Raw genomic sequence first — 22,056 nt, 5'->3', positions numbered from 1 at the left:
TTTGCGGCGCAACAAGCGTCGATTTTTGTCACCGGATCGGCCACGAAGTCGCGCGCTTTTGTCAGTTTTCCACTTAATTTTTATATTTCTCAGAAGAAACGTCTCTACTTTTGAAAGTTACTTAATTTTGAAAGCGTTCCTTTCGAGGATGTTCGAGATTGCGACGAGATTTATTGGCAGTTTCCTTGTCGCGAGATTATCGCCGCGTGTGCAAAGAGCAAGACGATAATTACACGGCGACGGATTCGGGCTCGTCGGACGGATTTCTATTCTGACGAAGAGTGACCGTCTGAGGACGTGTCCAGATGAACGGGCGCGCGTGTGTATATATACGTAGGTCCGGTCCAGCCAATTATCAAGTGATTGCTCGTAGATTATAGGAAATGCAGTTCCGCGAATGGAAGGTGTGCGACGTCACATCTGGGAGCGCGTCGTCTCTCCGCACCCTCTATCCGCGCGATTCACCACTTCCTCTTCGAGGGAGGGCGACGGTCCCGTATTCTTCGCGAATTGGTTATCGGTATTTGCCGTTCGAACGATCGAGGCGTTTGCCATTGCTACTTGTTTGCCATTTCCAGAGATTATCCTTCAGAGAGAGATAGAGAGAGAGAGAGAGAGAGAGAGACATTCCATTCCACGGGCTTTAGCAGAGAGAGTTATAATTGATACAAGCAGATCTTTCTCACAATACAATCTGATGGCGGAGAAGGAGAGATTCGAGATCTCGTTACAAGATTCCGCGCGACGGTCGAAAACGACGGCGTATTTTCAAAGTAAAACGTGTGAATTTGTTTTGAATCTTAGAGTCGCAACTTCGCATCTTTCCTTTTGTGCGTAGCGCTAATTGAAAAGTAGATCTTTTTTTAAAATAAATAAAAAAAATAATTAAAAAATTTATAAATTAGAATGCAAAACCAATTTCTGTTTTTAACGAAGTTTAAATTAACAAAAAACGCAATTACTTTTTCACTAATTTAAGAAATTCTGAAAAACGATCTTTCTCTCTCTCTCTCTCTCTCTCTCTCATGTCGCAAAGATATCGCTTCTATTTACCAAAACTTGGAAGTTTGTCTGTTGTCCTATCTTATTGCGAGAAATTATACGCGCTCAGAATTCAACTTTAAGTCGAACGGTGCGACACGTCTGCGAAACAGTCAGTTGATGTTACGATGTTCGCTCTTGAGAGAGAGGAGATACGGCTCCTGGTTAAGTCAAATTAGGAGCGCACGGGAGGGAAGAGGAAGCTGGAAGGGAGCCGTTATCAGTGACAATAATAGTCGCGGCGACTTGGATTTTGCGCGCGGACTGAAGCCACGTCGTCCACATCCGTTATAGATTATTGCTTATCCGCCGCCAATCTGCAAATGGTCGCGCCGGCGGGAAAACAACGGAGAGAAACCTAAATTCTCCGCAATAAATGGCGGAGAAGAACCGATGGAAGAGAGGGAGGGGAAAGAGGAGGGCAGTCGACCGGGATGTATGCTCGCTCGCGGATGTACAGGAAATTCGCCTAGAGACCTCGTATTGGCTATCAGGAAGGCCCGGTTGGTTGGTCGTGCATCGTGTCCAGTCTGCCTGCGCGAAGTTGCGCCAAGTTCCGCAATCGGTCCACTTCCCTCCTCCATGCCTCCATCCCTCCAATCCCTCCCCCCTCCCCCCAACACGTTCAACCGATCATTCTTTTTCTCCCGATATTCCCGTCTCTCTTTTCTCTCCTCCTTTCTATCCCTCCCGGGGCCGAGCCTACATTCGAGTTTTCCTCTTTCTGCACGCGGCCGCTGCAGCCTCAGCCCCTTCATCGCTCGCCACTCAGACTTCAATTAATTTCGCTGGTTCTGGGCCGACCGTTTTCCAATTTCGAGTTTCTACGGTGAACACGAGCGCTCTCGATAGGCGGCGGTACGCGGGGAACGAGACGGGAATGTGAAACGCTTCTCTTACACATACACACACACACACACACACACGATCGAGGGAAGAGGATGATGTGTCGATATTTGTGTATGTGCGCGTGTATCGCGGTGCGTGCGACAGAGCGTGTGTCGCGCACGTGGCGAACGTTGACGCGAAAAATTAATTACATATGCGCGTCGCCCCGAGGTCGTCTCGGGACGACGACGTCGTAGCTCGCACAAGAAGGCGTTCTCGCCAAGATTACCCATCGGGGTTGCAGCAGACCGGAACTTCGCGTTTAATAATTTATATTCGCGCGTGTGATATATTTTGCGCGCCAACCCGCACCGCGGGATTTCCTCGCTCTCTAAAATCACGACGTACGTCACAGAGACGAAAACGATATCGAAACTCCGCAACACGGCGCGCGATATTTGTCCCTCCGCGAGACGCGGAACGTGACGCAATGCAATTCCGCGGGCGTAAGATACGCACGAGAATCGACGCTGGTACACATTGATCCGAAAGGAGAGGGAGGTGCACGCCGATTGATTTACAATGGCCGAAGGTGTGGCGGAATCCGACACCAATATCATGCCGATGGCCGGCCGGGCGCGCGTCGACAATTATCGTACCGGACAAAGGCCAACGACGCGGGGGTGTGTGGCGCGTATACACACATCTATCCTCATATATACGTCTGGCCTACGGGTCTTTACGCAGCTGACGCAGCGTGTCTCGCATTAAGAAAGCGCGTGGGTCACGTGCGTGGGCCAACACCCGCATATACGCGCACAACAGACCACGCACGTGCGCGATATACGCAACTCAGCGAAACAAGATCCGCGTTCTTCACCGGGTGGTTTGTCTGCGAACGGACGCGATTTGACTTTTCCGATCGTCGGAAGGGGGAAAGGAATTGCAAGTTCGAATCTCTTTACGCGCTTTGCGAATCTGTTTGTTTCATTCTTCGATTCGAGAGAAATTATTCCTTCGATTGGAGCGCGAATTTAATTCGATGTGGAAAGAGACAAGTTAGTAAACAAGAGACATTTGAGAAGATTATATACACCGCGTTAGGTCGCGAACGGTACGCGAATACGGAATCGTCGTCGCGCATACCGCGCGTTCATAAGAGAGAATCGAAGTTCAAACTCCGGAATAATGTTAGGAAAATACGAGCGTGCTCCTCGAAGCGAGGAGAGAGAGAGAGAGAGAGAGAGAGAGAGAGAGAGAGAGAAAGAGACAAAGAGAGAGAGACCGCGTTTCCTGCTAGCGCGGAACGGGACATTCTCACCCACCGCCCCGAGTGTCCTGCGAACTATATTGTTGGTCCGATATCGCAACAACATCTCAACAACGCCGTTTGCAAAGGACCCGAATAAATTTACGTAACGAACGACGTGAGATGTGCGGATGTGCCGCGCGGCGAGTTTGCAGGATACGCGCATGCTGAAGCACGTGTCGCCGCCGTTGCATCGCGAAATAATGCTAATAACAGCGCCGCGTTAAGTTTCTTGATTTATCGTTTCTCGCGACGACGGCAGATGCTGTTTTAGCATCAACGGTCGGAGGGAACTGCGATCAGAATTCATGCAACTAAATATAACATTATCCTGAGGACGCGCGCGCGCGCGCACATATACACACACAGATGTGTTTTCAGAATCCTCAAAAATCTTCGGTAAATGGACATTAATTGTAAAACTTTAGACTGTCGACTACTTGAAATGTTATAAAAGTAGAAACAAAATAAATTTTTGGAGTTGCAACGAATATTAAACAACTTTTTTTTAAGTATTCTGCTATTTTGAAACGTTTCTTACTATTTAGTTGAATATCAAGTAGTTTTTTAAAAAAGAATTTTAAGAAATAGTGGCTGACTGTTGCCATTTCAGCCGCGGATAATTTTAACATGCACAAGTATCTAATTTATTTATTTTCATATCTAATAAAATTAAATAAAACACAAAAGAAACCAAGTTTAAGAACTAAACTTTCATCAATTTAACGTATACATGTTTTTTGACAATAATTGTTCAATTATAATTCGTTATTAAGAATAAATAATTCTACAAGACTAAACAATCAAAAAGTTTTAATTAAGTAATTTTTGTAAAACAGTAAAACCTCCCGCGTATTTAAAATTTGAATAGTCTAGTTGACTCGTTGGTGTCAAAATCGTGCCTGATATTCGTTGCATCTCTACTTTTTAATGTGTAAAGAAAAGTAAAAATAAAATAAATTTAAATAACTTTTTCGATATATAATATATAAATTTTACATGTGAAAAAGATTAAAACAAAATTTATGTCTTTGCAATTAAAGATCTTTGATAAAAATAATAATTAAAAAATCGGAATAAATGTTTGTAGCGCGATTTTTGAAACATTTTTTGCATAAAAATTGCTACGAACCGTCCGAATGTGATTTTCTATTCAGAAAACACGTTCCATCTACCTCACACAGAGATTTTGTTCCAAATGCGACTATCTAATCTATGATATGTCTATTATAATGATAAGAGCGGTGCTATCTGTAGGCCATTAGCGACATTAAATAGTTTCATTCGACAAGTTCGGTGAAACTCGCAAGATAAGGAAAATAAACCAGTCGATAATACAAGCATCTCTTCGTTATCGATGTATAATAAATGTGTAAAATCGATTGTGTCATAACAAACGAAATATAACGGAGACTTTGGATAAGTGCCATTTGACAAGTTTCGAGAAAACACGCGACTTGCTTAAAGTTTAAAAATCTATAAAAAAAAAAAAAGTAAATAGGAAAGTACCAAATATTAAATTTTAACAAAACGAGACAATTTTGATGGATAATTAGTTAACAACCGTTTTTTTTTTTTTCATTTTGATCATTTCGTTTATGTAATATTTTTAAATTGTTTAAATTCGAAAATGCAAATGCAATTATTAGAATTCAAATAACAGCGCGATTTACCAAATCGTGACGGACTAATCAGAAATCGGAAAACCCTTTGCTCATGTCCAGACTCTTAAAGGTCTCTACTTTAAAGTTCCTTCACCCTGTTTGAAAACGCTACTTGTTTCTGTATTACAGAGATTTTTTTGATACATCTAGAGCCGACTGTATTTTTTTTAAGTATATTACATATTCGTTTGATGTTAAAGCAACTTTATCAAAAATGTGTTCCGCTAAGTTTTGGGATCAAAAGTGTGAAGGGTTATGTCAACACTCGTTGTATAATCTACAGAGATGAGGTTTTTTTACGACGTTTATCGACGACTGAGTATAAGCTGTCATCCAGCGAAAAGGATTTGTCTAAAAGCCCCCCTGACTTGCCGTCTCAATCGCAAATCATCATTGCCGGTGCTGGCACAGTCGCTAATTCAGTCGCCTATCACTTGATTCTTAATGGTTGGAACGATGTTCTTGTTTTGGAGCAAAACACGTAAAAATTTCTGCTATCTTTTTACTTTAATTTTCTAACATTTAAATGAAAAAAATGCGACTGACTCACTATCTATTGCTAATTTGTTATCTAATTACACTGCAGATCTTGTTCATTTTTGTTTATATTTTAGTTTTATAATATTATTTTATTTAAATTCTGTTTCCAATTTTGTAGTTAATGCGATACCAGATGTTTTGCTAAGCAGACTGTTTACATGACTAATGAAAACACAAATGACATTAGCTTTAGTAATAATTTCAGATTAAAATTACTGCCAAGTTGTATACAAATTGGAAACAGTTTGCTTACTAAGTTGTTGCAGTTAGAGTTAATGTTTCATTTTTTTTTTTTTAGAATTGGCAGCGGATCTTCACACTTTGGCTCTGGCACTCTTGGTCTCTTCAAGCCCATCTCTCGCAGGAACTTGATTGCATACAGTATCAAATTGTATCAACAGTTGCAAGAGATGGGCTATGATATAGGGTTAAAACAATGTGGTAGTATAAATTTGGCACAAACTAAAGATAGGATGGTGGCTTTAAAAAGAAGAGTAGCGTACAATGTGCCAACTGGGCTGCATTGCGAAGTATATAATTTATAATTTTTACACACTTGTGATCATATTCTTTGTTACCTTCAATATATTGAAGCCAATATATAGGTTTTAGGTAAAGAAGAATTAAAGAGACTACATCCTTATTTACATACTGATGATCTAGAAGGAGCAATTTGGGTGCCAGAAGATGCCGTTGCTAATATCAATGCAATTTGTAAGATCTTAGCAAAGCTGGCAAAACAAGGAGGAGCACGATATATTGAACACTGCTACGTAGAAGAAGTAAAGACTGAGAAAGGTGCTGTTAAAAGTGTCAAGACTGAATATGGTACCGTTTCCTGCGAGTATTTTATTAACTGTGCAGGAATGGTAGATACATCTTTATGTCAGCTCTAAAAACAAACTTGCTGCTATTTTAATTAACAGTTATTTATCCATTTTTTATTTTGGTAAGTAAACTTAATATGTTTTAGTGGGCTCGAGAGCTGGGATTAAGATGCACACCACCTGTCAGAATTCCTGCATATCCCGCGGAACATTTATATGCAATTATACCCCCTTTGTCATCGCAAATGAGCACATCTTTGCCGTATGTTCGAGATTTTGATTCGTACTCTTACTTTAGAGAATGGCAAGGTGACTTGTAATTCATATAATACAGTGTATTAAACTTTAGCTTCTATGCACACACTTGCTATATTAATATATTTCATTTATATATTAATATTTGTCATGATAAAAAATTTAACGATGACAGGTGGACTACTACTCGGCTGGTTTGAGCCTGATGCAAAATCTGCATTTGGAAGTGGCAATGTCCCTACAAAAAATTGGACAGATTACGTGAAAAGTGATCAGACTCATTGGCAGCCATTGTGGGACAAAGCTGTGCATAGATTGCCGATCTTGAAAGAAGTGAAACATCTCAACATATATAATTGTCCTGACAATTTTACTTCTGATGGTAGATGGATATTGGGGGAAAGTCCCGAAGTGAAGAATTATTATGTTGCTGTTGGGATGAATGGCAATTCGTTGCAAGGTAAATTTCTTTCAAATATAAATTAATCGCGCGCGCGACTTTGTTTTTCAACAATTAAGCTCAAATTTTGTTTAAAGGTGCTGGTGGGATTGGAAAAGAAATTGCTGAATGTTTAATAAACGGCGAATCTACGCAAGAAGTGCTCCCATTTAGTGTGCAACGATTTCTTGATTTACACAACAATAAACAATATTTGCAACACAGAGTGAAGGAAGTAGTCGGTCGAAATTATGCTATATTGTATCCTCATCAGTCTGAATACAAATATGCCCGTAAATTACGTTGTTCGCCTTTGTATTCAGTTCTGGAGGAACGTGGAGCAATTTTTGGTGTAAAAATGGCTTATGAACGTCCTCTTTACTTCGACTCTACTTACGAACGTAAGTATGTGTGTAATCCTATATAAAAAAAGTCATTTGGACCGAGAAGTACACGTTTTGGAGCCGAATGTATCGCATCTATTGTTGCCTCTTTTCCGCCTTGGCGGGGTCATTGACCTCGGCCGCACGACCTTGGCGGGGTTACTGACCTCGGCCGCGCGGCCTTGGCGGGTTCACTGACCTCGGCCGCGCGGCCTTGGTGGGGGGGGGGTCACTGACCCGGGCGCGCGACCACATTTTTTTGTATAAAATATATATCATATTGTAATAAGAAAAGAGTTTATATATTGTTTACGTAACACACACACTTGCGCGTATGTAAAACTGATATATAAATTTCCAAAAGGTGGACAGAAAAAACCGGTCATGCCAAAAGGCAGCTTTTACAAACCAAAATTCTTTGATTTTATAAAAGAGGAGTTTATGGCATGTAGGGAAAGCGTTGGAATCATTGACATGAGCTCGTTTTCTAAGATCGAAATCAAGGTAACTTTTTTTCTTTCTCTGATTCTTTCTATTAATTAATTAATTTCTTAATCTCGATTGATATATTTTGTTGCAGTCTAGTCGCAAAGAGGTAGTAGAATATTTACAACGTTTATGTTCTAACGATGCCGATATACCAGTCGGTGGTATAGTTCATACGGGAATGCAAAATGAAAAAGGCGGTTACGAGAACGATTGTATGTTAGTGCGACAAGATACAAATAGCTATTTTATGGTCTCACCCACGTCGCAACAAACACGTATTTATCAGTGGATGTCTAGGTAAATGTCATTCTGTTTAATTAAAATGCTCGGACTAAAGAAATAATTAAAGCGTTCTTTCTTCTAACATTATTTATACTCTCTCTCTCGTTCTTATTGAAATATATTAGACATTTGCCAGCTGATCACTCAGTAGGTCTTAACGACGTGACTTCTAAGTACACGGTCATTAATCTAGTAGGTCCCAAAGCTACCGATCTACTTTCAGAGTTATCCAACTCTGATATCAATCTTTCACCTTTCACTTATAAAGTAAGTTATTTTTATTTTTACTTTTCTTAATGTGTGTATAAAAAATTTAATTGATCGTTTGAAAATAGATGGTAAACGTCGCATACGCTTCCGATGTTATGGTAATGGCGTTCACGCATACCGGCGAGTCTGGCTATTGCCTCTACATACCCTCGGAATACGCGCTACATGTTTATTCGACATTAATGGCTACGGGAAAGGATTATGGGGCGAGAGACGTTGGTGTTCTCACGCAACGTTTTATGAGGATAGAAAGATTTATTCCATTTTGGGCTGAGGAACTAACACCGTATGTTACGCCGTTCGAAGCTGGGAACAGCTACAGCGTAAGATTGGATGTTAGTATTTAGTGTTGAGACTCTGTTCTATTTCTATGTTTCTATCGTTATTATAAAATACAAACATATAACTTATGAATTATATATTAATAAATTTTGTGTGTAATTCTTATTATTCAGAAGGATTATTTTATCGGTAAAACCGCCTTGCAACATCAGAAATTACGCGGAGTGACAAAGCGATTAGTTTTGTTTGTACTTAACGGTATGGATTTGAACAAAGACGTGTGGGCCTGGGGTGGTGAGCCGATATATCGAAATGGCGAATTTGTTGGCACTGTTACATCAGCCGGGTAAATATCTTTTATACACGAAAATATTTTAGCTCTTAACGATAAGTAAATCACGGATAACTAGCGTTTGGTTATGATAATCCACGCTTGTCTGTGGTTACTGATAGATAACGATCTCATTTAAAGCTTCATCTTAAACACATCTATTATGTTTTTTTCTATTGTGAACGATAGTTGTTAAATATTATTACATTTCTCTATTTCAGCTATGGTTTTAACACGGAGAAACTCATTTGTCTCGGATTTATTAGCCTACCCGGAGCAAAGCGAGACACAAACGTTATTACCACCGACTTTATAATGACTCCATCGGCATATTACGAAATCGACATCGCCGGAACCAGATTTCCCGCTAAACCCCACGTCAATCCGTTGCCCATACCGTTAAATACTAAATTAAAAAAATATATTCCTACTCCAGTTGTGTCGTATCAAAGCGATGTCTCAAAATAAGTAATATTCTAGTCAGTTTTGTTTTTTTGTTTTTTTTTTAATTATCTCGCGAGATTCATCACCGAATATAGATAAATATTATGTTCCTTGTATTATTCTATGTACGTAATGCACAATATTGCTCACATGTAACAAATATTGTAATATAGAGCTGACACAAGTAAGATAAAGCAGAACAATGGAGTTTGTTCTTGTTATTTTTTTTAAATACGTTCAATATCGTTGATATTAATTTACTTTTTGGTTTCGAGCGTCATTAGATTTTTAAAACAAAAAAACAAATAATTTACAAGAACACATAGAAATAGATGAGCCAACATATCATAAATAAAACTAAACATTTATATAATCCATAATCACATAAAAATAACAAATAAAGAAAATCTTGTCACGATGTATGATTGTCTTTATTTGCGGAAATCAGTGCGATTGATTTATACGGATACTACGCATGCAATATAAAAAATATTTCTTTTAGCTACATGAATATATAAGCATATGTCTTTACATTAATTACATATATGAATATTTCTTTATATATATTTCTTTATACTTAATATTATAATAATAAAATTATAATAAAATTAACAGAACTTTTTCTTGTAAAATTACTAAACATATAAATTTCAGCCTGTACTTGTGAATAAAACCAAAACAATACGCGTTTATAATACAGAAGAAACAGTTGTAGATAAAAGAAACAAATAAAATTGATTTTGTGTTGCACTCATTTTTGTGCGGTCCCTTCGTCGTCCATCGATGTATCTTCCTCCGCTATGTAATCCTCAGTCCCCTCAGTCCTCTCAGTCATCCATAGTCCGCTCAGTCTCCTCAAGTATCGGTAGTGGCACAGCAGCTTTGCGACGTCCCACGTAGTCTCACGTAGTCCCACGTCGCACTTTTTTCACTCGCGACGCGGAAGACGCGAAATACACACTCGCGCATATACACACGCACGCACAAAATAGAATATTTTTTATTATGTATAAAAATTCTAACGTTCATACTTTAATCAAACTTTTCTCAACTATCGAACTTCTCAANACTCGAACAAGTCAAACCGAAAATGTGCATTTTGCACTTACAATATATACGAATATCTATATAAAATTAACTACGCGAATTTCTCTAAATAAAATGATATTAAAACTTTGCAAAACGTGAATACTCTAATAAAAACAGATTATATATTTACGAGGTAAAGAAACAGCAATTTTATAACAAATAGACTATATATTTACGATGTATTTACTTAAATTACTATTGATTTCTTTTAAAACAAGTTATTTTATAANGGTTACGAGTATCGGTTTATTTCACAGTTGAAATTATGTTTACAATTACTGAAAATAAAGTAACTACTCTCGCGGTTCGCACTGATTTTTTGCACCACCACCAAAAAACCCTAAAGAATTACATACCGAACGCTGGCCACCTTCTGCTACAACACCAATCTCTGTAACANCATCTCTGTAACAAAAATAAAATTTACTTTTTAATGTTACATGCAANAGAAAACAATATAGCAAAATATATAATATTTTACGTAAATAAATAAGAATTTTTCGGTATTTTCTAAGAAAATAAGTTTATTANTTTTGAATTACACATAAAAAACATTAAAATGATTATGAAACATACCTTTGTGTCAGCATGTGATTGCTTGTGCAATTCCTTCGTCGTCCATCGATGTATCTTCCTCCGCTATAAAATCCTCAATCCTTTTAGTCCCCTCAGTCTCCTCAGTCTCGAAAGTGGCACAGCAGCTTTGTGACGTCCTGAATCCGCTTCCGTAGTAATGTCGACCGATTATCAGGACTTCTGGATGCTCAGGATGCAGGACTACATCAGGACTGCTCGCTCTGATCTTCTTCACATTTACACTTTAACAACATACACTTTATTACTTTTTTATTCGCGGAACCGCCAACGACTGCGAAACGATTTTACCACAAAACTCGCACTTTAGAATTACCAGCGACGCTAATTTTGTATCACTTTGAATGCNCGATATACTAATTACGACACAAGTTCCGCTCCTCGTCCGCCACGTCTACCCGCCGAAACGAATGTATCGAAGCGCGCGATATTGCGATTCTCGAAATATCGAATCGACGCGCGCGACAACTTGCTTTCGCATTCACTCACTCGCAGAAATGTAGAAGCAGAATACATAATGATTTTATAATATTTAATATTGATAGAAGCTAATTATGATCTGGAGAAATAAACTTCATTCCTTTTTACTCTGTTTCGTCCGTTTTATATGTCGAGAAAGCGCGAACAACCGCAAAACGAATACCGCAAAACTCGCCGATTAGACTGTTATTAACAATTGCGCGACGTTAATTATGTATCACCGCGAACGCTCGATACATCGCGACACACACTTATTAACGATATTTAGCCGTGAGACGACAATAATCGCGAGAAACGACGAGAGAAGTTGGTCACAGCTACGTTCCGTGTCGCGCGGCCGCCATTTCGTGGCTCGCGCGCGTCGGGTCCCGCGGTACGCGAACATTTGCAAGACAATTTCACCGTAAAATATGCCAATTAGACTTACTGGCGACGCTAATTATGTATCGCTTCGAATGTCTGATGCGTCAGGATACACAGGTACTTCCGATGGTTCCCACGGAACGACAATAATTGCGAGAAATGACGAGACAATTTGAACTAGTTCCACTCCGTGCTGTACGTCCGCCGCGACTAGCGCTGAGTGTATCGAAGCGCGCGAAGTTTCGAGAATCGAAAGGTCGATGTATCGAAGTATCGATAATCGATTAATCGCTGGTACACTGATTCGAGCCAAATTAATCGAAAACATACGTAGATCATCTCGTTTTTATATTTCTACATGTGTATGTGTATGTGTGTATATATTTACTTTAATCCACTTGCTGGTAATTGCTTTATATATTTCATTTATTTTATTTAAAATCACGTCATGTATACGAATAGATGCAATACAGAGTATAAAACAATATATACAATGCGGAAGTGTTTTTACAGTACATAAATATGTGCAAAAAGTTGCAATTTCAAGAATTAAGGTTACTCTTTAGTGTTTTATGAAAATCACATACACACATACACATATCTACATATATTTCAAGGGATGGTACGATTTCTTATGTGCGTTTTACAATTTTCTTTTATATATTAACACAATAGCACAAATAAATACGAAATATTATTACAATAATATTTCCGATAAGAAGCACAAAATTTTTACTTGCACATCAATTATATTTTTGGTAAATTTACTTATTGTATATTTATTATTCTCTCCATCCCGTATTAATTACGCGATAAAAATTGTATTTAATGTGTCATGATGTTTTTGTATATGTCGTAATTCTTACTAATTATTCTCACGTTGTTTATATACAATAAGTGTGATTTAATCTTACATTTATACAAATATAATTTAATCTTCTATCTATATGCATGTGCATGTATGAAAATATTAATTATTTTAGAGTATAAAAAAGAAGGTAGTACAAAATGGATTATTGATAATAATTTACTGCACGAAATAAACGCGATACGCGATACGCGGTGTATTTGCAATAACGGAATTGAACGATGATTGCTAAAGAAAAACCTTAGTTTGTTCTCGCACGAAATTATGCAATAAAACTTGTTTAATTGAACAACAACACGTGCGTTTCAAGCGCTCGGAAAGAAATGAAATCTCTGAAACTCTTCGCGTCGCGCGCCAAAGGTCACGTAGTAGTAGGGGAGCGGTCGACTGGAACGTCAAAACAACTCGAAATAAACAACATTTCTTTTTTCTCCCTCTTTCTTGGTTCTTTCATCAATATATAATACAATAATATACACCCACAGTTTTACGTTATATGTTAAAATTCAACGCTTGCATTAAGTTTCCTTTATTTCTCTGTTTCTCAATAATCAAGAGAGAACAAAAGTTTTCTCCAACGATATATTTATTCTTCGATCGGTCGCGAAAATAGAACGCAAATATTCGCCAAACAAACTACAATATTCCGTATAAATTGTTACGCAGCTCGTAAAAATCTGAATATTGTTTAAAATACGTTTTTATTGGAACGAAAAAAGAAAAATGATTACGCTCGCGCATAACAGAATCAAATCAGTAAAAAATAGCAGTTTTGTCCACGAGGTTCGCGTAATTGACGTGGACATCGCGGCGCTCGTAAACGGGAAGACGGGAAATTGCATTTATGGCCACTCTCATTCTTTCGTATTTGCAACAATCTAGAGGAACAGACCAATCACAGACAACAAGCAGGGAAGCGTTGAATTTTGCTGAACGCGATCAGTAGTTTTGATTAAAAAAAAGAACCGACCAATTGTGGTTTGGAAATCAAGGAATTCGTCAAATCGTCGTGAATGTTCGCGCGCGATCCGACACAAAAACATCGCGTGGGCCATGGCGTAGGCTTTCCTGAAGGTCTCTAGAATCTCTAGTTATTTAGTACGTCACCTAGTACAATCTCGCACATTGCTCTCTCTCTCTCTCTCTCTCTCTCTCTGATCGCTTATCTCGTGAAACGCCGAAGATAAAAATTGCAACTGTCAAGTGTTTCGATCTGCACGTATTCACGCGATAGAAAAACATGTTTTTTGTGCTGTAAGCACAACTCGATTTAACGGCGTTCGCGAGTAATTAGCACAACTGAAAGAAAGCAACTCGGTGTCGAGGAACGAGTGACGTTTCTCTCGTCTTTTATGTGGCTTCTCATGGTGCTGTCCTAAAATTCTGTCGAGATATGACAAGTAGGAAGTACGTACGTGAGAGCTAGTTTATTCATTTGCTGTGATCTCGGTTGGCCAGTAATTAGTTCGCGTGATAATTCCACGAATCACGACGTCGAATAGTGACAATATCGAATGTCGTGAGAAGCGACCGTATCTGTTGCACTCTGCCAAATTGGTAAGTTAGTTTATATCTCGGAATTGTAGTGTTAAAAATTATAATCTTTGATCTGTAAATTATTTTATAGAAGATAAATGTTTTTGTCAAGTTTGTTTGGATACTTTATAGCAGAGATATATTCTGAATTGCACTTTCATCAAGTGGAATGGAACGCAGTATTCATGAGATGTTAAAAGATGCGCCCTCCTTGAATGAGAGCGACAGTGCTGTACATACGGGAACACCTCCTCCTCATGTACCAAATAACTGTAGTAATGATAACCATCCAAGACCAGCCACTATTAACTTGAACTTGGGAAGTCCTACAACTCAGACTTGTGTGTAAACATTTTTTTGCAAGTATATGTGTCAACAGATGAACTTCTGGCAATTGTAAAATTTAAACAATATACTTTTGTAGCAGTGGTAGTTACTCCAAATACACCTATTCAGAATGGGGACACACAGACTATGCGTACCACTCAAAGTAAAATTGAGAGTCTGAAGAATTGGAGCATCTCTACATACAAATGCACCAAACAATTAATGTATGAGAGATTAGGGAAAACATCACGTACTGTAGATTTTGGTAAGTTCTTGTAAAAAAATAGTGTGTCTCATAGATTTATTTTTCTATAATTTTTGTAAGAGAGAAACACTGTGATTTTTTCTCATTTATATTCTGTTATATTTCAGAACTTGAAACACAAATTGAGTTGCTTAGAGATACTCAGAGAAAATATTGCAATGTTCTGCGATTGTCACGAGCTTTAGCATCACACTTTCATCACGTTGTTCAGACACAACACGCTCTTGGAGAAGCATTTTCTGAATTAGCACAGAAATCGCCTGAGCTTCAAGAGGAATTTCTGTACAACTCAGAAACGCAAAGAAATTTAACGAAAAACGGCGAAACACTTTTAGGGGCCTTAAATTTCTTTGTTTCCTCTGTGAATACACTGTGTAATAAGACAATTGAGGACACACTGCTTACAGTGAGACAATATGAAACTGCAAGGTTTGTGAGTTTTAAGTTGGAAATTTGTTTTTCGTGTTGTTCTATGCAAATTTTACAAACATATGTGTATAATTTTATAGGATAGAGTACGATGCGTATAGAACAGATCTAGAGGCTCTTGTTCAAGCTACGAAGTCGGATGGTAGTAATGCAGCAAGATTAGAGGAAGCACAAGCTAATTATGAGGGGCACAAGCAGAATTTCGAAAAATTGCGCTCAGACGTATCCATTAAGCTAAAGTTCTTAGATGAAAATAGGGTATTGTTCAATTTCTATAATAAATCTTTTTTTCTATCTGATGTTTAATTGATCGATTTAATGAGTATTATTTCAGATTAAAGTAATGCATAAGCAATTACTGTTATTCCACAATGCTATATCCGCTTACTTTTCGGGGAATCAAACCGCATTGGAAGCAACCCTCAAGCAATTCAATATCAAGGTGAAGTCACCAAATTCGACTTTACCGTCATGGTTGGAGCAGTAGTTGTTATCTGAATACTTCGTCCTCTGTCGCAAGGAGATTTAAATACGTAAGTGTGTTCGTCCATCGAGTTATCCCATTGCAAAAAAAAAAAAAAAATGCAAAAAGTAACAATAGAACAATCATAAAAGATAGTTCGACAATTTTTGCTGGTATATATCGAAGAGCTGCCGTTTTAGTCTAACACTGTTTATATAACAGAAAAACTTATATGCGTGAGTCTTGATGTATAGACTGAGTCCGCGAGAGGTATGGTATATTTAAATATCAATCAATGTATAATATCTACGGCATACATTATGTATCATAAAAATTATTAATTCTTTTAAGAGAAAAATATTGAAGAATCTCTAAATCACTTAGTCAACAGTATTTTGACATAATTTTCAATGCTTTTGACATTAAAAGTGGCGCAACGTTTTACTGAATAGTTTAATTTTCATATTTCTTTTGAAGTAGCTTTAATGCGTGCGTGTAAATACGTACTGTGACATATAAACAGTATACAACACATGATATGTTGAATTTTCTATATACTTTAGAGTATATATTTACTAATATTAAGTGCTTGCTCTTTTTTACATCGCACACATTAATTTGTAACTTGATAATAAAAGGATATTATCTACTATCCTTAAAAAAGACTAAACTTCATGTATTATTTTATAAAAAAAACATATACTTGAGTTTCCTAAGGCTGAATTATAGAAACTCTTCTACTCGTAAATAAAGTTAAATAAGTTTAATTATTGCACATTTCAATGTTTTGTGTAAAAAAGTGATTGGAAATCTCAAAATATAGTATATTTTAGAAACGTGTATAAAAAATGGCAAAAAAAATTACAAAGACGTTAAAACAAATATTTTTAATATCTTCCTTTTTACCTCTTGGAACATTTTGCTTATTATCAGAAGAATCTAACCACGTATTGCATATTAACCAAAATATATCACAAATATCAACGTATTTGCCGAAAGTAAAATATATTTCGTATTCTTTATGTTTTAATAAATATTACATCACATAATAGAAAATATAAAAAGTATATTAGTTATTGTTGTTAGATGATATAGTCTACAGTTATTATATGTAATATATTAAAATATATCTGTTTCTCTTAAAATGTAGATTGTTGGTAAAGAATCAGAAACAGACTTAGAAGACCTATGATTCATATGTAGGAGAAATGGATCTGATTTTATATAATATATATAATAATCGTAGAGCAAAATTATACTTTTTTTTGTTACAAAATTTATTAGTTTTATAGCTCAAATTCTGAGCAAAACAGTGAAAAAAAACTAGTCAGTTTTTTGTTTAAACATCTATCTTTATCTACTTATTTAAAAATGGAGAGTATAAAAAAGATAAAATTATGTGAATACATAAGTTCAATTGCATTTCCTATTGTAGCGGGAATATGATTTATGTGTAATTGCACACTACACACGGTTTGCAATTTCCAAACATACCTCGGAAACCCCAAAAACTATTTTACAGCTCGAAAAGTAATTGTTTGAAACAAATTTATATTTATTACACTTGCTATATAATAATTGCAACACTGATTATGATTAATGAACAGAATTAAATTAGCTATTAGTAGAATAAAAAATACATTATATATATATATATCAATACAGATGTTATACATATGCCACGAGATTGCAAGAAAATGATTCTTTTTGTGTATATACGATACTTAATAAACGTTTCGCATGTGTTTATAGTGAGTGTATACGCGAAGTCAAAAACTACAAAATAGTATCAATAGCCTCAGCAGATTTCTATCATTTCACATTTGCATCTGATGGCCGCAAAATAATAGCGTGCAATAACATAGAAAGTGTAATAACTCTGGCCTCTAATATGTATAACTGCTAACACAATATTCATATATCTGTATATACTCTTCACTCTTGCCAACATTTTTTATATATTTATCCTTCTTTCAGTAGTTTGTAATATAATTTGCTACATAATCAAATTGCATTTTCCAAAGTTATAGTGTTCTTTATATTAAAGTCCGATCTGACTTTTATAACCGGTAAATATGTAGATCTGTTTTTAATTCTAAGAAATGCTACATACATACTAATTTCCAGCAAGAGAACCATGTGAAACTCTTAAAACATTCCTTATTATTTATAATTAAATATATAATAGCTGTGTACGTGAGAGAAAAAGAGAGAAAGAGATATGTTCCTAATTATGATGTTATTGTGTGTGTATATTATGTGTATACAAATTCTTAATAAATAAATGCTTATATATATATAACTTTTTCTTAACATCTCAAATCAACACCTTTCATGAAGGAGTTGAATTGAATTGATTCGTGTATAAATGCTATGCTTTAAGTTATTTGTTATTAATATATAAATATAAATCTTTGCTCCAACATATTTAATATTTTTCTTATTTGTTATTAATGTATATTAACATCTTTGTTCTAGCTTCTTTAATATTATTTTTCTTCATTTAACAACGAGCTAGAAAAGAGAGCGCAAAAATCAAGAAAAGTAAATACTGGAGATCTATAATTCACGTGACATATATTATAGATTTCCAGTACTGACAGTGAATTTTGGAACGCAACTTTTGTATGCGATAATTTGCGCTAAAGAGGGAGAAAAACAGAGAAAGGTTAAGTCAAGGAAATATGTTTAAAACAAGTTTCACAAAATGGACAATTTTCTAGGTAGTTTTATTTCTTTAGATTTTTTTTTATTGAATCTCAACAATATAATTTATAATTTTTTAATCTTGATTTATTGTAAATTACGACTTATTCGTTGTATTATTTAGTAACGAGCGCAGCTGCTGTTAGAGAAAAATTTTTAACAACCGGTTGTTCAAAATTAGATGCAAAATTGAGAGGTGGTATACCTTGCCGTGGTATCACACAAATTTATGGTGCTGCTGGCACTGGAAAGACACAGTTGGCTCTACAATTGTGTCTTACTGTTCAATTGCCAGTAACCACAGGTGGTTTCGGAGCTGGTAATCAAAACATTTAAAGAATATTAATTCAAGAATGTATATAAAAGTTAATTAAAAAAAAACTTTAGTTATGTAAAACATTGCTTATTCTCTTAGTCATTCATTTTCTAAATATTCTATAAAAAATGTTATATACTGTGGATATGAATTACATTCAGAATAAATTTAACTCCAATTAGAGATAAACAAACTTACTCTTGCTGATGTTAATTAGGTGCCATATATATTTGCACGGAAACCGCTTTTCCTTCAAAACGATTGCAACAATTGCTGCAGAGCTCAGAGATAGCTAAATCTCATCCAGTGAATGGAGATGTGATATTTGTAAACCATGTAGCTACTACTGTAATTGCAATTTTATATTTACATTGTTATACATAAAAAATACCTAATTAATAAAGTACTTATTATCAATTAATAAGATATCACATGTACATAGTTACATTGATATCTAATTTAATTACTTATTGAAGAAAATATTAATGATTTATACATCACATTAGATTATTGTAATTGTTAAAGGATGAACTGGAATTATGCTTGAGATACAAAGTTCCAATACTGATGAAAACTCATAAAATAGGATTAATAGTTATTGATTCAATAGCTGCTCCTTACAGAATAGAAGATTGGAAAGATCAGTCACAAGGCATATCCAAGAGAAATGTTGGAAGACAATTGCACAAACTTTGTAAAAATGATGATTTATGTGTAATCTGCATTAATCAGGTGAAAGATTAAATTTATACAATCATATTGTGTAAATAAATTAATTTCCACATATGTGTTTAGGTGTCTGCAGTTATAGACAGTCCTAGTCTTATTACTGAGGATGTAAATGAAAAACCAGCTTTAGGATTTACTTGGTCAAGCATGATCACTTCATCTTTATATTTCTACAGGAAAGCTTCTTCGCGATTCATTCAGATAATGCTAGCCTCACACTTACCAAGAGCTACTTTTCAATTTGAAGTAGAAGAATCTGGAGTTAAAGCAATTGAATAATAAAGATGCATCATATCATGTGACAAGATTTGATTTTATTCCATTAATTTTTTCATATATATCACGAAATGTATCCTCATCCAAAACTTTTATTGTACTAGTGACTTTATAATCAGACAGTACAGAAGTAACAAATGGATCTGCTGTTCTGACATCTATATTTTCTATATTGCAGTTTAATATTAACCTTTAAACAATATAATAAAGCAATCATACAGATTTCAGACACACACACACTAGGTTTCTGTATAAATTACCTGAGTGAATGCAGATAAGTTCTGTGAGGTTCTATATCTTTGCCTTCACTATATGTGTAATCTCCTACAACTGTATGGCCAATATGATGGCAATGAACTCTCAATTGATGACGTCTACCTGTACCAGGTGCCAGCAATACCTTGGTGGCAGGCTTACTTCGCCAAAATCCATGTTCCAGCACTATCAACACTGTAAAAGACCTTCGTGGTTTTTCGCAAAACACACTGTCACTTGTGCACATTTTGTGATTGCCACTTTTCTCTCGAATATCATCACCTTTAAAACAAATGATGAAGCTAAATAGTTTTACTCAATCTCCAATGATATTTTGATAAAACTACTATCACAAAATGAATGTACAAGGTGCTGACCAATAGGTTTGTCTATTACAATATGAGGTTTGTATATGTGACCGTGTACTAATGCCAAGTAGAATTTTTGTACATTTTGATTTTCGAAAGCAGAGGATGCCGCTTGGGCCGCTTTTTTATTTAACGCTATGCAAATGATGCCACTTGTCGGATAATCCAGCCGATGAACGAAATAAAATTCATGACACAATTTCGGATTAACCAAACCGGGCAACATTTTTCGCAATTCCAATTGAAGAGTATTCTGGAGAAAAAATGTAATACTGCATCTACATTTTTAAATAGTATTTTTACTATTTAATTTTTTAAATACAAATTATCTTTACTTTTCTGTCGGGATTGTTGCTATTTATGTACATGTCATAGGGTTTATTGACCATCAAAAAGTTTTCACTGCGATACACAATCTCGACAGATCTATGATTCTCGTTTCGATTATATAATAATCTTGCTATAGAGCAAGCTGTTAAACAAATAACCGAGTACACGAGATTGCAAATAATCAGAACGCACGTGTATAGAAATCGATTAACTTTTCGCCTAATCATCGCAGATGTTTATCTGCAATTTTTATCTCGCGGACATTTGTTTTTTTATGCACTACTACAAATAAATCAGTATCGACAAATTAGAATTTAAAATTTAACCAATCGTAATATTTATTTAATAAACTTGACATCAGTTTTCTTTGTTCCGATTGATTAAATTCAAATCTAATCTCCATCTTATTTCTGAATAAACATTTCAACATCTCGCCGCGAGCGCCACGATGTCTAAATTTTGTGCACGTTAACTATAAAAATCAACCCAGTGAATAAAAATGTCTATCTTGTCGACAGATTCGGTTCCGTGCTATGTGCACGCGCATAATCGATAATCGATACATCGACCTTTCGATTCTCGAAACTTCGCGCGCTTCGATACACTCAACGCCAGTCGCGGCGGACGTACAACACGGAGTGGAACTAGTTCAAATTGTCTTGTCATTTATCGCAATTATTGTCGTCCCGTGGGAACCATCGGAGGTACCTGTGTATCCTGACGCATCAGACATTCGAGGCGATACATAATTAGCGTCGCCGGTAAGTCTAATTGGCATATTTTACGGTGAAATTGTTTTGCAAATGTTCGCGTACCGCGGGACCCGACGCGCGCGAGCCACAAAATGGCGGCCGCGCGACACGGAACGTAGCTGTGACCAACTTCTCTCGTCGTTTCTCACGATTATTATCGTCTCACGGTCAAATATCGTTAATACGTGTGTGTCGCAATATATCGGGCGTTCGCGGTGATACATAATTAACGTCGCGCGATTGTTAGTAACAATTTAATCGGCGAGTTTTGCGGTATTCGTTTCGCGGTTGTTCGCGCTTTCGCGACATATAAAACGGACGGAACAAGGTGAAAGGAAATTAAGTGAGTTTATTTCTCCAGATCATAATTTGCTTCTATCAATATTAAATATTATAAAATCATTATGTATTCTGCTTCTACATTTCTGCGAGTGAGTGAATGCGAAAGCAAGTTGTCGCGCGCGTCGATTCGATATTTCGAGAATCGCAATATCGCGCGCTTCGATACATTCGTTTCGGCGGGTAG

At 36.2% G+C, this 22,056-nt stretch overlaps 4 protein-coding genes across 10 annotated transcripts; 3 read left to right on the top strand and 1 right to left on the bottom strand.

Annotated features, from left to right (window-relative positions):
• The first annotated feature begins 4,711 nt into the window (after nt 1–4,711).
• Nucleotides 4,712–9,578, top strand: LOC109854676 (pyruvate dehydrogenase phosphatase regulatory subunit, mitochondrial-like). The gene is made up of 12 exons (XM_020428007.1): nt 4,712–5,323; nt 5,681–5,912; nt 5,988–6,251; nt 6,356–6,518; nt 6,640–6,924; nt 7,002–7,304; nt 7,651–7,790; nt 7,867–8,072; nt 8,183–8,324; nt 8,393–8,662; nt 8,783–8,955; nt 9,162–9,578. Exons 1-12 carry the CDS (start codon nt 5,034–5,036, stop codon nt 9,406–9,408), a joined length of 2,715 nt encoding a protein of 904 aa, XP_020283596.1. The 5' UTR covers nt 4,712–5,033; the 3' UTR covers nt 9,409–9,578.
• A 4,144-nt stretch (nt 9,579–13,722) lies between these two features.
• On the top strand, nt 13,723–19,460 carry LOC109854631 (arfaptin-2). Of its 4 annotated transcripts, XM_020427921.1 has the most exons (7): nt 13,723–14,335; nt 14,447–14,655; nt 14,739–14,906; nt 15,014–15,335; nt 15,416–15,593; nt 15,670–15,868; nt 19,444–19,460. In XM_020427921.1, the coding sequence occupies exons 2-6, from the start codon at nt 14,484–14,486 to the stop codon at nt 15,820–15,822; spliced, it is 993 nt and encodes a 330-aa protein (XP_020283510.1). In that variant the 5' UTR covers nt 13,723–14,335; nt 14,447–14,483; the 3' UTR covers nt 15,823–15,868; nt 19,444–19,460. The 4 variants fall into 4 exon arrangements, with proteins under 4 accessions (XP_020283510.1, XP_020283512.1, XP_020283509.1 ...); XM_020427923.1 differs by lacking the exon at nt 19,444–19,460 and having other exon boundaries at nt 14,450–14,655; nt 15,670–15,933; XM_020427920.1 differs by lacking the exon at nt 19,444–19,460 and having other exon boundaries at nt 15,670–15,933.
• Nucleotides 18,282–19,844, top strand: LOC109854634 (DNA repair protein XRCC3-like). The gene is made up of 5 exons (XM_020427930.1): nt 18,282–18,521; nt 18,629–18,823; nt 19,038–19,168; nt 19,346–19,552; nt 19,616–19,844. The coding sequence occupies exons 1-5, from the start codon at nt 18,506–18,508 to the stop codon at nt 19,826–19,828; spliced, it is 762 nt and encodes a 253-aa protein (XP_020283519.1). The 5' UTR covers nt 18,282–18,505; the 3' UTR covers nt 19,829–19,844.
• On the bottom strand, nt 18,729–21,230 carry LOC109854632 (RNA pseudouridylate synthase domain-containing protein 1-like). Of its 4 annotated transcripts, XR_002250230.1 has the most exons (7): nt 20,784–21,230; nt 20,458–20,701; nt 20,086–20,362; nt 19,773–19,805; nt 19,442–19,539; nt 19,019–19,166; nt 18,729–18,820 (listed from the first exon to the last, which is right to left on the bottom strand). XR_002250230.1 is itself a non-coding variant. In XM_020427927.1 (4 exons), the coding sequence occupies exons 1-4, from the start codon at nt 21,003–21,005 to the stop codon at nt 19,769–19,771; spliced, it is 780 nt and encodes a 259-aa protein (XP_020283516.1). In that variant the 5' UTR covers nt 21,006–21,230; the 3' UTR covers nt 19,727–19,768. The 4 variants fall into 4 exon arrangements, 3 of the variants coding, with proteins under 3 accessions (XP_020283516.1, XP_020283513.1, XP_020283515.1); XM_020427927.1 differs by lacking the exons at nt 18,729–18,820; nt 19,019–19,166; nt 19,442–19,539 and having other exon boundaries at nt 19,727–19,805; XM_020427924.1 differs by lacking the exons at nt 18,729–18,820; nt 19,019–19,166; nt 19,442–19,539; nt 19,773–19,805 and adding an exon at nt 19,822–20,015.
• Between the last annotated feature and the right edge of the window lie 826 nt (nt 21,231–22,056).

The sequence above is a fragment of the Pseudomyrmex gracilis genome, unplaced genomic scaffold, assembly GCF_002006095.1.
Source record: "Pseudomyrmex gracilis isolate BER0280 unplaced genomic scaffold, ASM200609v1 scaffold_71, whole genome shotgun sequence".
Taxonomy (NCBI): domain Eukaryota; kingdom Metazoa; phylum Arthropoda; class Insecta; order Hymenoptera; family Formicidae; genus Pseudomyrmex; species Pseudomyrmex gracilis.
Note: the sequence above shows the minus strand (reverse complement) of the source record. Positions and strands in the feature narration are given on the sequence as shown.

Excerpts from the sequence above, each read along its gene's own strand:
- LOC109854634 (XM_020427930.1), top strand. Across the intron at positions 18,824-19,037 it reads CACAGGTGGTTTCGGAGCTG|GTGCCATATATATTTGCACG; the intron begins GTAATCAAAACA and ends GATGTTAATTAG. Across the intron at positions 19,553-19,615 it reads GTGTAATCTGCATTAATCAG|GTGTCTGCAGTTATAGACAG; the intron begins GTGAAAGATTAA and ends ATATGTGTTTAG.
- LOC109854632 (XM_020427924.1), bottom strand. The coding sequence starts at position 21,005 with ATGATTAGGCGAAAAGTTAATCGATTTCTATACACGTGCGTTCTGATT. Across the intron at positions 20,702-20,783 it reads GCAACAATCCCGACAGAAAA|AATACTCTTCAATTGGAATT; the intron begins GTAAAGATAATT and ends TTTTTTCTCCAG. Across the intron at positions 20,363-20,457 it reads TGTAATAGACAAACCTATTG|GTGATGATATTCGAGAGAAA; the intron begins GTCAGCACCTTG and ends TTTGTTTTAAAG.
- LOC109854676 (XM_020428007.1), top strand. The coding sequence starts at position 5,034 with ATGTTAAAGCAACTTTATCAAAAATGTGTTCCGCTAAGTTTTGGGATC. Across the intron at positions 5,324-5,680 it reads CTTGTTTTGGAGCAAAACAC|AATTGGCAGCGGATCTTCAC; the intron begins GTAAAAATTTCT and ends TTTTTTTTTTAG. Across the intron at positions 7,791-7,866 it reads TTTCTAAGATCGAAATCAAG|TCTAGTCGCAAAGAGGTAGT; the intron begins GTAACTTTTTTT and ends ATTTTGTTGCAG.
- LOC109854631 (XM_020427921.1), top strand. The coding sequence starts at position 14,484 with ATGGAACGCAGTATTCATGAGATGTTAAAAGATGCGCCCTCCTTGAAT. Across the intron at positions 14,656-14,738 it reads AAGTCCTACAACTCAGACTT|CAGTGGTAGTTACTCCAAAT; the intron begins GTGTGTAAACAT and ends ATACTTTTGTAG. Across the intron at positions 15,594-15,669 it reads AGTTCTTAGATGAAAATAGG|ATTAAAGTAATGCATAAGCA; the intron begins GTATTGTTCAAT and ends GTATTATTTCAG.